Below are 15566 nucleotides of genomic sequence, written 5' to 3' on the forward strand. Positions count from 1 at the left end.
TAAAAAATGTTGGGATTTTGTTTTTTTTCATTCCAAAGGAATCCATGCCACCCTTGTAAAATATCATGTCCTTCTAAAGTTAATAATCTTTGGTTTTTAAGTTCTATCCAATCTTTTATCCAAAGTAATGTTGATGTTTGATAATAACTTTTAAAATCTGGAAGTCCGAATCCACCTTGTTTGACTTTATCTTGTAAATATTTAAATCTTACTCTCGGTTTTTTCCCTTCCCATATGAATTTGGAGATTGTGCTGTTTAATTTTATTTAAAAAAAAAATAATTTTACTGGGGTCGTTTGAAATAAATAAAGAAATTTTGGTAGAATTGTCATTTTGATTGTGGAAATTCTCCCTGTAAGTGAAATGTGTAGTTTATTCCATCTGATTAATTGTTCTTCGGGGTTTTTTAATTAATGTGTCATAATTGTCTTTTTTGATTGTGCTACATCTTTTGGTTAGTGTTATGCCTAAATACTTTACTTTCTTTACAGTTTGAATTCTTAAATTTCTCTCTAATTCTTGGTCTTGCTCTGGTTTCATGTTTTTGGTTATGATTTTAGTTTTTTGTTGATTAATTTTTAAACCTGCCACCTCTCCATATTGGTTTATTTCTCTCGTTAGATGTCCAGCCTCTCTCTCTCTTTCTATCCTGGGCTACAGTTTCATTGGGGGGATGCAAGCTCTCCACCCTCCTACTTGGATTTTCCCCATTTTTTTAAAAAAAATAAATCTTTATTGGTTATTTACCTATCCAACGAACAGACAAAATAAGCCAACACTGACGCTCATAAAACACTCAAATAAAAGAAATGAAATATATACCTATCTCTAACTTCTCATTATTAGGCTTGTTATTAACTTTTTCAATAGAAAATTATAACTTATAACAAACCATTACAACTTAAAATTAACCATTGCAACTTATCATTAACCTTTGCAACTTATCATTAACCATTACAACTGTATATATAAATATATATATGTAGATTGTTCTGAGTTCGGGTTTTGCCCTGTGTAATATTTTGCATGTCTATGCGACGTTTCGGTGAAATCACATTCACCATCATCAGGCTAAAGTTCCAATCTTTGTGTTGTTGTAAAATGGAATGTTAGCAACTGTCATTTCTTCCTAGTATATAGTGTGGGGGTGGAGATTTGTTTTGAATGTAGCAAATAGATTGGGTGATTATGTTTCAGTGATCTGATTGGTTGGTGTAATCATAATTATTAGAAGGAATGACATGGAGATTTTTATGAAGTGTTTTGTTTAAGGCTGATTTCCAAATATCAAAATTCTAAAATCATAATTATTAGAAGGATTGACATGCTGATTATTATGAAGTGTTTTTTTGTTGTTGTTTAAGGCTGGTTTCCAAATTTCTGGTAGGCGGGACGTGTCATCTCTTTTATTTATGCAAAGGGGTCTCCTCTCAATTTCTATAGCTTCTAGAGCAATTCTTCTATATAAATTCTCTGTTTTGTGGAGTAATTTAGTTTTTTCAAAGTCAATTTCGTGCCCTGTTTTTTTAATGTGCTGGACAAGGGAGGAGGTCTTTTCTTCTTTTTTGACTGCATTCACATGTTCTGCTATACGTTGGCTCACTCTTCGGTTAGTTTGTCTAATGTATGTGGCTGCACATGTTTTGCAAGGGATTTCATAGATTCCTTGGTATTCCAATTGGATTTTATCTTTGGGGCTCCTTAGGATATTAGATATTTTTTGGTTAGTGCAAAATGAAGTTTTGATGTTATGTTTGTGCAGAATTTTACTAATTTTATCCGTGGTGCCTTTGATGTAAGGAAGGATGGTGGTGCCATTGTCCTGTTCTTGATCTTGTTTTTTGGGGGGTGTCTCTTTTTTGATTAGGTTTGTTATTGTTTTCTCTATATATATGTCACATGGCTTTTTTTTGCTGAATATGAAAATTAAGGGAGACTAGGATAGATCTATTTCAGGCTTATTAGCTAGCCATACCCACTGGGACTTGAACCTGCAATCTTTGCCTTGTAAGACAGAGAATTATCCTCTAGGCTATAGTATCCAATCCCTTCAGTTCTGCACCAGGGAAGGGTTACATATTTTTGTGTCGAATCACCCTAGTGTATTGAAGGAACATCACAGCTCCTTATTTGCCTCTCGGCCCAACCCAGGGCCATTTCCAAGGCAGTTAATTTTATTGATAGCCGACAATTCTATCTGTATGTGTCACATGTTTTTCATAAATATAAATATATATTTATATATAGATTTACATCTATATCTATATAAATATAGATATAGATGTATATGTATATATAGTACAGTAGAACCTCAACATACGAGCAGCTCTACTTACGAGCTGCTCGAGATAAGAGGTGGGAGGGGAGAGACATTTTTGTTCGTCTCCCGAGCTCACAACCGGGATACGAGCTGAGAGGAGCCGCGCCCCCCTGACTCTTTCGGCGGCTTCCGCAGCGACGCTGGAAGGAAGGAAGGCAAGCCAGCGCCCGGCTCCTCTCCGCTCGTATCCCGGCACTTGGTGAGCTCGTATCCTGGCACTTGGCACTCGCCTCCCCTCTGGGGGTCCTTGGCTTCTGCTTGGGGGTGGGGGGGATCCCAACGCTGTTAGGGGGACTGTCGCCAGCAAAGGCTTTTCTTATTTTGTATTCCGAGTGGGCTAGCAGGGAGATAGGGAGCGCGCACAACCGCCCGTGCGCCCCCGACATTTCCAGCACCCCCCCGAACCCCCAACCCGGGTTCTGGGGGGGTGCTGGGAAGCCCCCCAGGCCGGCTGCGATCTTTTAAAAGAGCCGCGCCGCTTTTCCGCTGACTCCTAAAGCGTGGAAGTTCGCCAGGAGTCAGCGGAAGTTCGCCAGGAGTCAGCGGAGAAGCGGCACGGCTGTTTTAAAAGATCGCAGCCGGCCTGGGGGGGCTTTCCAGCAACCCCCGAACCCCCAACCCCCGAACCCCCAACCCGGGTTCGGGGGGTTGCTGGAAAGCCCCCCAGGCCGGCTGCGATCTTTTAAAACAGCCGCGCCGCTTCTCCGCTGACTCCTAAAGCGGGGAAGTTCGCCAGGAGTCAGTGGAGAAGCGGCGCGGCTGTTTTAAAAGATCGCAGCTGGCCTGGGGGGGCTTTCCAGCAACCCCCCAAACCCGGGTTGGGGGTTCGGAGGTTGCTGGAAAGCCCCCCCCAGGCCGGCTGCGATCTTTTAAAACAGCCGCGCCGCTTTTTCCGCTGACTCCTAAAGCGGGGAAGTTCGCCAGGAGTCAGCGGAGAAGCGGCGCGACTGTTTTAAAAGATCGCAGCCGGCCTGGGGGGGCAGGCCGGCTGCGATCTTTTAAAACAGCCGCGCCGCTTCTCCGCTGACTCCTGGCGAACTTCCGTGCTTTAGGAGTCAGCGGAGAAGCGGCGCGGCTGTTTTAAAAGATCGCAGCCGGCCTGGGGGGCTTTCCAGCAACCCCCCGAACCCGGGTTGGGGGTTCGGGGGTTGCTGGAAAGCCCCCCCAGGCCGGCTGCGATCTTTTAAAACAGCCGCACCGCTTTTCCGCTGACTCCTAAAGCGCGGAAGTTCGCTGAGGCAAGAGAGCCGCGGGGAAAACAGCCGGCACCGGGCGCAGCCTTTTGCGAGGGAAGCCACCGACGCAGCAGGAAAGGAGAAGGCGGCGGCTCAAGCCGTTCCCCGTGCGCCCCTCCGGAGCCCAGCTCCTCCTCCTCCTTGCCGGGAAGCACCGGGCACCCCTCAGCCGACGTCTTTTCCCCTCAGCCCTCGGGCTTGCACGCATTAATCGCTTTTCCATTGTTTCTATGGGAAACAATGTTTCGACATACGAGCTTTTTGACGTACGAGCCTCCTTCCGGAACCAATTAATTTCATAAGTCGGGGTTCTACTGTATAAGGTTAGATATATTGATGTGTTTGTTGATCTTATTGTATTTTTGTACATCATATCCATCCATCCATCCATCTCTTCTATCATCTCTCTTTCCCTCTCTCTCTCTCTCTATCTATCCATCTCTTTCTCTCTCTCTCTCTTTCTCTCTGCCCCCATCTCCCTTCCCACCTATAATCTTTCTATCTTTCTATCTGTTTATCTGTCTGTCTTTTGGTCGATTTCCTTGGAGAGGAAAAACATTCACGGCCGTTTGAATAACATCTCTTTTTAATCCAATTAAATCCATTTGGGGATTTGGAAGAAGAAGGAGGGGAGGCAGAGGCCCGACTAATCCTCCCCCATCTCCCATTTTACCCTCCCAATCCCACCAATCGGAAGGCCTCCAGGTGCTTCCCAAAACTAATCCCAAACTGGGTTATATAAATCTTTGCCTGGCGTGGTTTGCCTTCATCGTTCCTCTCTTTGGATTCTGGGGGTTTCCGAGCTCGTGCAGAGTGCCGTCCCCAGCCAGGTAGGAGGGGGGATATAAAAAAAAGGGTTAGTTGGGGATTCGGGGCTTTTTTCCCAAATCCATTCATCGACAAATCAATTTGAAGAGGACCTCAGAGGTCCTCTAGTCCATCTCCCCAAAATTTACTCAATACAATTTGATTGATTTTCATTTGTTTAATTTTATTTTCTTTCTTTCTTTCCTTCCTTCCTTCCTTCCTCACTTCCTTCCTTCCTTCGTTCTTTCTTTAACTTCCTTTCATTCTTTCTTCCTTCTTCCTTCTGTTTTCATTCTTTCCTTGCTTTCATTCCTTACTCTTCTTTCTATCTTTGTTTATTTGTTTGTTTGTTTCTCTTTCTTTCTTTCTCTCCTTCCTTCCTATCATTTATCTATCTATCTATCTATCTATCTATCTATCATCTCTTATATCTATCTTTTCTATTTAATCTGTCTATTATCTGTCTGTCTGTCTATCTATCTATCTACCTATCCATCCATCCATCCATCCATTGGTCGATCGATCGATCGATCGATGGATAGATAAATAATTAAATAAATAGATAGATATATAGTAAGATAATAAATACATAAATACATAAACAGATAATAAATAAATATATAAATACATAAATACATGAATGAATGAATGCATACATGAGTGAATGAATTAATGAATGAATAAATAAATAAATAAAATAAATAAAATGAGAAAGAGTTTTAAGGGACCCCTGGCTGAGAAATTGAATTTATTTATTTCTATATATATATTTGTCAAACAATGATAGGAGGGTCCATGGTAGAAATTAAAATGTTCAAAAAGGAATGAATAAAAAATGAGAGTTGAAGTCCGGAATTTTTTATAACAGCTCAGCTGGGGGATTCTGGGAGTTAAGTCCAGGCTTCTTAAAATGGCTGCCAGTTGAGAAACATTGCTCAGCTGAGAATTCTGGGAGTTGAAGTCTGGACCTTTTAAAATGGCCGCCGGGTGAGAAACGTTGCTCAGCTTGGGAATTCTAGGAGTTGAAGTTCAGAATTCTTAAAATGGCGGCCGGGTGAGAAAACATTGCTCAGCTGAGGAATTCTGGGAGTTGAAGTCCAGACCTTTCAAAATGGCGCCGATTAAGAAATTGAGGAATTCTGGGACTTGAAGTGCAAGCCTTTTAAAATGGCTGCCGGTTGCAAAATTGAATTTATTGACATATATATTTGTCAAACAATTATAGGATGGTCAATTTTATAAATTAAAACATTAGAAAAGTAATAATACAAATGAGAGATAAAGTTTAAAAAGGCTAAGTTGGAAAATTCTGGGAGTTGAAGTCCAGGCCTCTTAAAATGGCCGCCAGTTGAGAAAACTTGCTCAGCTGAGGGATTCTGGGAGTTGAAGTCCATGCCTGACAAAATGCCCACCAGTTGAGAAAACTTACTCAGCTGAGGATATCTGGGAGTTGAAGTCCAGGTGTTTTAAAATGGCCGCCGGTTGAGGAAACTTGCTCAGCTGAGGAATTCTGGGAGTTGAAGTCCACACCTCACAAAATGGCCACCGGTTGAGAAACTGAGGAATTCTGGGAATTGAAGTCCACGCCTCATAAAATGGCCACCGGTTGAGAAAACCTTACTCAGCTGGGGAATTCTGGGAGCTTCTCCAGGCCAACCTCAAAGAGGACTAGTGACTTGACCGGTCTTTTGAACTTTGTTTACCTCAGGGACCGCCTCAGAGATGTGGCAAGCGGACGTTCCGGGCCTACCGCCTGCCAGGAAATTTTTGGGCATCCTGGCATGGCTCTCCATTTGGCAGACGCTGGCAGTGAACGATGGGTAAGGATGGAAATAAAAGAGAGAAAGAAAGAAGGGAAAGGAAAGAAAGAGGAATGAAAGAAGGAAGGATGGATCGGTTAAAAATGCACGCTCAGAAGTCAATCCAAGCCCCTGCCATTCTGCCTTCTGGGAATGATGGGTTACGGGGTTTCATGTCCTGTCAAATCCCTCTGGTCTGAAAAGGATGAGTGATTACTGTTGAAGAGGAGGGAAGGGGAGAGAGAGAGAAAGGAAGGGAGGGAGGGAGGGAGGAAAAAGAGAGAAAGAGAGAAAGGAAGAAGGGAGAAAGATAGAAAGAAAGTGGAAGGAAGAGAAAGGAAGGAAGGAGAGAGAAAAGAGGAAGGAAGCAAGGAAAGAAGGAGACAGAGAGGAAGGAAGGAAGAAAAGAAAAAAGAAAGGAAGGAAGGAAGAAAGAAAGAAGGATGGAAGGAAAGGACGGACTGAGAGAAAGGAAGAAAGGAGGAAAGGAAGAATGGAAAAAAGAAAGGAGAGAGTGAGAAAGAAAGAAAGAGAAATGAAGGATGGAAGGATGGAAGGAAAGAAAACAAAGAAGGTAGAAAAGGAGGGAGGGAGGGAAGAAAAAAGAAAGAAAGAAGAAAAAGAGAGATAGATAAAGAAAGGAAGGAAAGATGGAAAGAAGGAAGGAAGTTAGAGGGAAAGAGAGAGAGAGAGAGAGAGAGAAATAGAAGAAAGGGAGAAAAGAAAGAAAGGATGAAGGGAGGAATGAAAGAAAGACGGAAAAAAAGAAAGGGAGGGAGGGAGGAAAGAAAAAAGAAGGAAGGAAGGAAGGGTAAGCCTCTTCGGAATCTTTTATTCCCTTGGAATTTTTTATTTGGAATTTATCATCCCCCCCCAACAGACGTTGGTGTGAGAGGCTGGTCCAGGTCCAAGAGGATGACGTGGTCAGCGTACGGCGTGAAGACGTGGTGCTTTGTGCGGAGCTCGAACGTTACGCCGCAGATGGTTGGCACCTCGACCGGGATGAGAACCACCAAGATTCCGATCCAGGGGGGACCCTGTGCTACATTTACAAGTAAGGGGATGGACTAGATGACCTCTGAGGATGCCTCCCAACTCTATGATTCTCTAAGGGGCTCCTGCTTGAAAAGGGGGGGCTGGACTAGATGTCCTCCAATGTCCCTTCCAACTCTATGATTCTCGAAAGGTCTCTAGTTTGAGCAGGGGGTTGGACTAGATGACCTACAAGGTCCCTTCAAACTCTATGATTCTCGAAAGGTCTCTAGCTTGAGCAAGGGTTGGACTAGATGCCCTCCGGGATCCCTTCCAACTCTATGATTCTCGAAAGGTCTCTACCTTGAGGAGGGGATTGGCCTAGATGCCCTCTGAAGTCCCTTCCAACTCTATGATTCTCAAAAGGTCCCTAGGTTGAGCAGGGGATTGGACTAGATTACCTACAAGGTCCCTTCCAACTCTATGATTCTCGAAAGGTCTCTACCTTGAGCAGGGGATTGAACTAGATGACCTACAAGGTCCCTCCCAACTCTAAGATTCTCAAAAGGTCTCTAGGTTGAGCAGAGGCTGGACTAGATGCCCTTCGAGTTCCCTTCCAACTCTATGATTCTTGAAAGGTCTCTAGGTTGAGCAGGGGTTGGACTAGATGCCCTCTGAGGTCCCATCCAACTCTATGATTTTGTGATCATTTTTTGAGAAGGAAGGAAGAAAGGAAGGAAGGGGAGTATGAAAGAAGGAAGGAAGGAAAGGATGGAAAGAAAGAAGAAGGAAGAGGAAGAAAGGAAGAGGACGGAAGAAAGGAAGGAAAGAGAAAGGGAGATTAGGAAGGAAGGAAGAACAGGAAGAAGAAGGAAGAAAGGAGAAATGAGGGAAAGAAAGGGAGATACTGAGAAAAAAGAAGGAAGAAAGAGGAAGAAAAGATGGCGAGAAAGCTTGAGCAGTGGGTTGGACTAGGTCCCACCGTATTTTTCTCCTCTTTTCCTTCACATCCCTAATTTTTCCGTTACTTTCACAGAATGATTGACACCTGACATTCTTTAACGGGGTTGGACTAGATGCCCTCTAAGGTCCCATTCAACATTCTGTCATTCTCTGTCATTGATTCCTCTTTGGATTTTTTATCGTCAAAACATGTGAAATTTAATGTGAATTAAATGTGAATTAAATTTAATGGGGCACCAGGAGGTCATCTAGATTCTAGATTGACCACGGTCCAATCTGGGGTTGTTCAAATCAGGGAGTTTTGGCGCATGTGAGAAAGGGACCGGCAATGCTGTCTTGTTTTTTGAAACCTGGTTTGTACCCCACCGACAGGAACGAAGCACCCGGGCCTGTCGTATGGAACCGGACAGTCCTTGCGTGTTGCGATGGATGGTCGGGGCCGCATTGCAGTGAGGGTGAGCCAATCGGGGCTGGGATTCGTGGGCTTTTGTCCTCTTTTTCAGGATGCATCTCGCTTTAAGAAGGTGAGCGGATTCACTTAAGGTCATTAAATGGAGCGAATTTGGCCGACGTCTCATTCTGTAACGGAAAACAGGCAGCTCGAAATTGGTGTTGTCAAGCCAATTACCTGCCAAAATCTTAGCCTGTCGCTCCGGAAATCTTCCCGGATGGGTTAATCCTAGCTTAATCCTGTCTCGTTTAAGCATGGTCTCAGTGATGGAAATTTGTGGTGGCTCCGTAGTGCTCCTGAGTCCAGGATGGAAATATGCGGTGGCTCTCTCATGGTCTTATGTTGGGGATGTGCCTATATCTCAGCCTGTCACTCTGGAAATATTCCCCAATGGGTTAATCCTGGCTTAATCCTGTCTCACTTAAACAGCATCAGTCTTAAAGACAGAAATTTGTGGTGGCTCCGTCATGGTCCTAAGTTGGGGACCTGCCTATATCTCGGCCTGTTGCTCTGGAAATCTTTGCTCGATGATTTCATGTATCATGTAACAAGCTTCTCAGTGATGGAAATTTATGGTGTCTTCTTCATGGTCGTAAGTCGAGGAATATTGATATTTGCCCATCAACCATGAGATTCTTCCCTGCAGACATCTGTGATTTGGTCCTTGATTCCCACCAAACTCCCTTAACCGAGTCCTCGCATAGCGACATTCAAAATCATGGTAATAAATTTGAGGACCCCTTCGTAAAAAGGAACTAGCTCAGTCCGAAACCGACAGGTTGTATGAAGCTAAGGCTCATCTCGCACTCCACTTTGCAGGAACGGCATCATTGGGTTATTTATATGGCTTTCTGGGCCTTGACTTTGGAATGGTCCATTTAGGGACGGTTCTGTTGAAAAAAATGGGGGGACCGGGTTTTTTTCAATGGGTTCACACCTGCGATAGTCTCACTTTGCAACCCAAAGGGGGAGCGAGTGCCGGCTTCTCAAACCGGAACCGTTCGCTTAAGGGGAGTGAGAACGGCAGTGGGATAAGTCATTAGCCTGAGTGAACAGGTATCTCATTTAGCGACAGAAATGTGGGTCAAAGATCGAGGGAGGCAGAGGCCAAAAGGGTTAACTTCCCAAAATTAATGGGGGAAAGCGAGAATCGGTTTTCCGAACCGGAACTGTTTGCTTAAGTATGGCAAGAATGGCGGCAGGATAAGTTGTTCAAATGGAGCGGGCGCGAGCAAACAGATGTCTCATTTAATGACGGAAATGTGGGTCATAAGACTAATCTATGGTTCTACTAGATGACCTCTAAAGGAACAAATCTAATCTGGAATTGGACTAGATGACCTCTGAGGTGCCCGTCCTCTTTGTTTAGTTATCTTTCGCTTTTCGGAAGTCCTAGATAATAGCGGGAAAGTTTCGATGAATATCCCGAGTGTGACAGCACCCAAGCACTTTGAAGCCTAATGTGGCATGACCTCTAGGGGATCATACCTTCCTTTAGAGCACCCCTTCCCTTCTTTGACCCTTCCAATGGCTCATAGCAGCGGTAGAGGGAAAAAAATCCTAACAGGAAAATTTTTTTTTTAAAAAGATGGCGGCCCCCAAGAGCTTATCTGGCATTTGATTCAAATTATGGGATATCTGAAGCTCCGGGAAAATGGTGCTTTTGCTATTCAGCGGTTCTAGTTTGGGGTGACGATGAGTGCACCATTCCACAGTTATGGTATAGCGCCCGGAATCGAAAGTTCCCAAGAACTTAGCTGGGGTTTGACTAGAATTACAGGACCTCCAAAGTTCATGGAAAATGCCGCCTTTGCTTTGCAGTGTGATGATGGGATGTGCCATTCTATGGCTACAGAACAGCACCAGGAATTACGAGTAAGGTTTTTGTGGGATTGGGGGACACCCAGACTGGGCACGACTCTGCTGACATCTTCCTTCTCCTCAGGTGCTGTTTCTCCGCCATCCCTGCTCAGCATGCGTGCCCCATCGGTACTTCTGTCTCGTCCGAGGTCCCACAATGCCCCCTTTGCCACCTGCCTCACCACAGATGGTTTGCACTACCGTACCTTTGACGGGAAGCATTACCGCTTCACGGGGAACTGCACTTACATCCTGGCGGCAGCTTCGGATGGCACCTGGGCTGTCTATATCTCCTCCAGCAGTGGGGGTTGTATGCCGGGCCAGTGCCAACGGGTAAGTAGATGGTGGGCCAATGTTTGGTGTTCGCTCCCAAAATGCTCCGGACGGTTATATTATAGCTTCCGTGCCTCAACTTCGGAACTGTCCATTTGGTGACAGTTCTGTTGCAAAAAAGGGGGGACCATTTTTTTCAATTTGTTCGCATTTGTGATAGTTCCCCTTTGCAACCCGGAATTAATGGGGGAGTAGCAAGCGTCAGGTTCCTAAACCGGAACCTTTCACAGAAGGATAGCAAGAATGGCGGCGTGATAAGTCGTGAACAGATATCTCGTTTAGCGACGGAAATGTTTGTCATAAGCTGAAGGAGGCGGAAGCTGAAAGGGTGGGTGATTCTGCGACCCAAAATTAATGGGAGGAAAGTGAGAATCAGTTTCCCAAACCCAGATCTGTTCGCTAAAGAACAGTGAGAATGGCAGCGGGATAATAGTTCGGATGGGATGATGCTGTTGATCGGATGTCTTGATTGGTGGAATACATCCACCAATCAAGACATCCGATCAACAGCATCATCCCATCCGAACTGTGGTAAATCCACAGTAACCGAATTTAAACATGCCTGGGATAAACATATATCCATTGTAAGATAAAATACAGGAAATAGTAAAAGGGCAGACTAGATGGACCATGGGGTCTTTTTCTGCCGTCAGTCTTCTATGTTTCTATGTTTCTATGTTTCTATGTCTTGTTTAGCGACAGAAATGTGGGTTGTAAGTCGAGGCACGAAGCACTTTTCTGGGGAACAGAAGAAGGGGATAGTAAGGGCTTGAGACCTCCTAACCTCACCGTCTTCCTTTGCTCATTAGGATCTCCGTCTGCTCTTTGGATCTGACTCAGTAATGATTCGCAGCCGCAACATCTCGCTTAACGGCGTGGCGGTGACGAAGGAGGAGCCACTCCTGAGAAACGGTGAGGACTAGGTGTCGGGAAGGCCGGAGAGAGCTCCGTGGACAGCTGTTGTATCTCAAATCTGCAGCTTATGTCGATTTTTTTTCAATTCCAGGGATCAGTATCTGGTGGCTGGGGGACTTCCTTTTGGTGGAGAGTGGCCTGGGGGTTCGGGTCAAATTCGATGGGGGTAGTACGGCATATGTCACCATCGCAAGCACCCTGCGAGATGCCACCCATGGTTTGTGCGGCATCTATAATGATAACCCCACAGGTGAGACCGAGAATTGTCCTAGAGAACTGGAACACTTTGCTTAGGGACAGTGAAAATGGTGGCAGGATAAGTCGTTCAAATGGGACAAGCACATTGAATGAACGTTTTGATTAGCGACAAAAATGTGGGTTTCTACCTCTTCCCTTCTCTGCCCGCAGATGACTTCCAGCGCGTTGGAGGGGACTTGGTCATGCTGGCGGCTACCTTTGGCAATTCGTGGCGCATTCCAGAGACCGGGCTGGTAGGTACCAGGAGTCTTCGAGTGACAACCATGGCAGAACCTGATGTTTCTGGCACTGAGCAACACATGTGTCCAATGTCCTGTTTGAAGAGTTGTCTTGGCTATGAGTCGTTAAAGGAATTGTTGCCAAGAGATTCATCCAGGACCGAAGGGGTATTGTTAATTTAATCTAATTTTAATTTAATTTAATTTAATTTTAGTATAGTTTAGTTTTTGTTTTTGTTTTGTTTTATTTTATTCTATTTTTATTTTTTTATAAATAAATAAATATATTGTTACGTTTTGGATGACACTTGTACCAACTGCTGTTAAAATTGATGTGGCTTTGTGGAAATATATAGATTATTCTCTGAATTTTAATTTTAACTTTATTTTATTTAAATAAATAAATAAAGAAAGAAATAGTTATATTTTAGAAGACACTTGTCCAAACTGTCATTAAAATTGATGTGGCTTCCTGGAAATATATAGAATATTCTCTGTTATTTAATTTAATTTAATTTATTTTTATTTTTATTTAATATTTCATTTTATTTTATTATTTTATTTTATTGTTTTATTTATATTATAAATAAATAAATAAACGGGGGGAAGACAGTGGGTCAAGAAAGCAAGGGGAAAACGAGAATCGGCTTCCCAAACCGGAACGGTTGGCATAAGGACAGCAAGAATGGCGGCGGGATAAGTCATCCAAATGGGGTGAGCTCGTTGAACAGATGTCTCATTTAGTGACAGAAATGAGGGTTGTCAGTCAAGGCACAGATCACTTTCCCCAACTGAACTGGAGGAGGTGAGAGAGTCGATAAAGTGAGAGGAAAGCGAGAATCGGTTCCCTGAACCGGAACCATTTGCTCAAGGACAACAAGAACACCGACGGGATAAGTCATTCGAACGGGGTCAAGCCCTAGTGAATGGACGTCTCATTTAGCGACGGAAATGTGGGTCGTTCGTTGAGGCATGGAGCAGAACACCTCCCAAATGAACCGGGTGGAGAAAGCAATAATCGATTTCCTGAAATGGAACCGTTCGCTGTAGGACAGCGAGAATGGCGTTGGGATAAGTTGTTCAAACGGGATGATCCTTTTGATCAAACGTCTTGTTTAGTGATGGAAATATGGGTTGTCAGTTGAGGCATGGAGTAGAACACCTCCCCAACTGAACTGGAGGAGAGAAGTGGGTTGAGAAAGTGAAAATCGGCTTCCCGAACGGGAACTGTTCACTCAGGGACAGCAAGAACGGCAGCAGAATAAGTCGTTCAAATGGGATGAGCCTGTTGAAATGGATGTCTCGTTTAGTGGTGGAAATGTGGGTTGTCAGTTGAGGCACGGAGTAGAACAACCTCCCCAACTGAACGGGGGGAGGTGAGTGGGTTGAGAAAGTGAGAATCGGCTTCCCGGATCAGAACCATTTGCTCAAGGGCAGTGAGAATGGCGGCGGGATAAGTCATTCAAATGGGATGATTCTGTTGATCGAATGTCTTGTTTAGGGACAGAAATACATTTGGTGTATGTAATGTGTCCGGGTTTTCACCCTCTTTTTGGGGGGGAGGATTTTAAAAGCTGCATCATGTTCTCCAGAAAAAGACGGGTAATCAATTAATTACCTTCTTCATTCGCTCGCCACAGAGTCCGTGTAATGCTGCCGCGGAGGAGCCGCCGCGGTGTGATGCCATGCAGGATGAGGATATTAAGATGGCGGCGGAGGCTACCTGTGAACGGATCCTCTCGAGTCCTTTCAGCGAGTGTCATATGCAGGTGAGGAGTCAGTTGCATGCAAACGCCGCCCTCACTTATGTCATTCAGCGGACGATTTGAGAAGTGAGTTTCGTACCGTTGAAAATCCCCGAATCGTTAGGTTTGTCACACAGTTGACGAAATGCGATTGGATCAACCCACACCCACACTCTCTTTCTTGGGACATGGAAGCCGTCGTAACTGCGAGTCATCCGGATTTAATTTAAATTAATTTAAAATTTTATTTGTTTTAGTTTTAGGTTTTTTTCATTTTTGTTTTCATTTTCAAATTTTTATTTTTATTTTTATTTTTATTATTTTAGTTTTAATTTTTATTATTTTAATTTTAATTTTTTTTACTGGTCGCTCAACAAATGGTCGGAATGGTGAGGATGAGCTGCGCAGGCCGCCACCCCTCCTCGCCCCTCCTGAACCCTTTGCCCCTCCCCTCACCCCACCCCTCCACAACAGGTGGACCCCCGAAGTTTCTACGACACCTGCATGCACCTGTTGTGCGACCGACAGGCGGGGCCTGACCGTGCCTGCGAGACCTTCGCCAGCTATGCCCGTGAGTGTGCCCAGCGAGGGGTCTTCCTCAACTGGAGAAGGGTTGGTTTTTGTGGTAAGTAAGTAAGTAAGTAAAGAAAGAGAGAGAGAAAGAAAGAAAGAAAGAAAGAAAGAGGAAGGAAGGAAGGAAGGAAGGAAGAGGAAGGAGGCTGAGCAGAGATTCGGAATAGATAACCTCCAAGGTCCCTTCCAGTTCTGTCATTGTCTAAGCTAAGCAGGGGGTTGGAGGAGGAAGGAGGGGGAAGAAGGAAGGAAGGAAGGAAGGGAGGGAGGGAGAGAGGAAGGAAAAAAGAGGAAGGATAGAGAGAAGGAAAGAAAGAGGAAGGAAGGAGAGAAGGAAAAAAAGAGGAAAAGGAAGGGGGCAAGGAAAGAAAGATGGAAGAACGGAAGGAAAGAAGGAAGGAAAAAGAGAGGAAAGAAGGAAGAAAGAGGAAGGAAGGAAAGAGGTAGGAAGGGGAGGGAAAAAGACAAAAAAGAAACAAAGAAAGAAAGAAAAAAAGCAGGAAGGAAATAAATAAATAGAGTAAGAAAGAGGAAGGAAGGAAAAAGAGAAGAAGGAACGACAGAGAAAAAAGGAACGAAAAAGAGGAAGAAAGAAAGAAGAAAGGAAGGAAGAAAGAAAGGACAGAGGGAGGCCCCTTCTAACTTTTGCGAGTCTATGATTCTGTCCCATTCCCAGTTTTCCTTTCCTTTGAAAGAATGAATGGTACCTGTCATTCTTCAAGCAAGTCAGACTAGATTACCTCCGGCATCCCTTCCACTCCTTCTTCCCACAGAGAAAGCCTGCGGGCCTAGACGCCACTATTCTGACTGCGTCTCCACATGCCCGCCCAGCTGTGTGGTTGTGAGTGCGCCCATGAGGGACCACTGCCGAGAGGAGTGCGTCAGTGGCTGCGAGTGTGACCACGGGCTCTATTTGGACAAAGGGGCATGTGTCCCGCTGAGCCAATGTCCCTGTTTCCACCGACGGCGCAAGTTCCATGCCGGAGAGATGCTACGATGGCATTGCAACCTGTGGTAGGCTTTAGAGGAGGAGGACGTGGAGAAAAAGGAGGAATGGAGGAAAAGGAGGTGGAGGAAAAGGAGGAGGAGGAGCAATGAGGAAGAGGAGGAGGAAGAG

The 15566-nt window shown here is 44.7% G+C and overlaps 1 protein-coding gene across 1 annotated transcript in view; it reads left to right on the forward strand.

The window, feature by feature from the left end:
* The first annotated feature begins 6083 nt into the window (after window positions 1-6083).
* Window positions 6084-15566, forward strand: part of LOC139153202 (SCO-spondin-like) — a 104811-nt gene continuing 95328 nt past the window's right edge. Inside the window, 10 exon segments of the mRNA XM_070726836.1 lie at window positions 6084-6182; window positions 7042-7215; window positions 8469-8551; window positions 10493-10740; window positions 11550-11652; window positions 11747-11905; window positions 12064-12146; window positions 13772-13900; window positions 14351-14501; window positions 15223-15463. Of these exon segments, the coding sequence (XP_070582937.1) occupies window positions 6085-6182; window positions 7042-7215; window positions 8469-8551; window positions 10493-10740; window positions 11550-11652; window positions 11747-11905; window positions 12064-12146; window positions 13772-13900; window positions 14351-14501; window positions 15223-15463 (1469 nt within the window). The 5' untranslated portion in view covers window position 6084.

This window comes from Erythrolamprus reginae, chromosome Z (assembly GCF_031021105.1).
Source record: "Erythrolamprus reginae isolate rEryReg1 chromosome Z, rEryReg1.hap1, whole genome shotgun sequence".
Taxonomy (NCBI): Eukaryota; Metazoa; Chordata; class Lepidosauria; order Squamata; family Dipsadidae; genus Erythrolamprus; species Erythrolamprus reginae.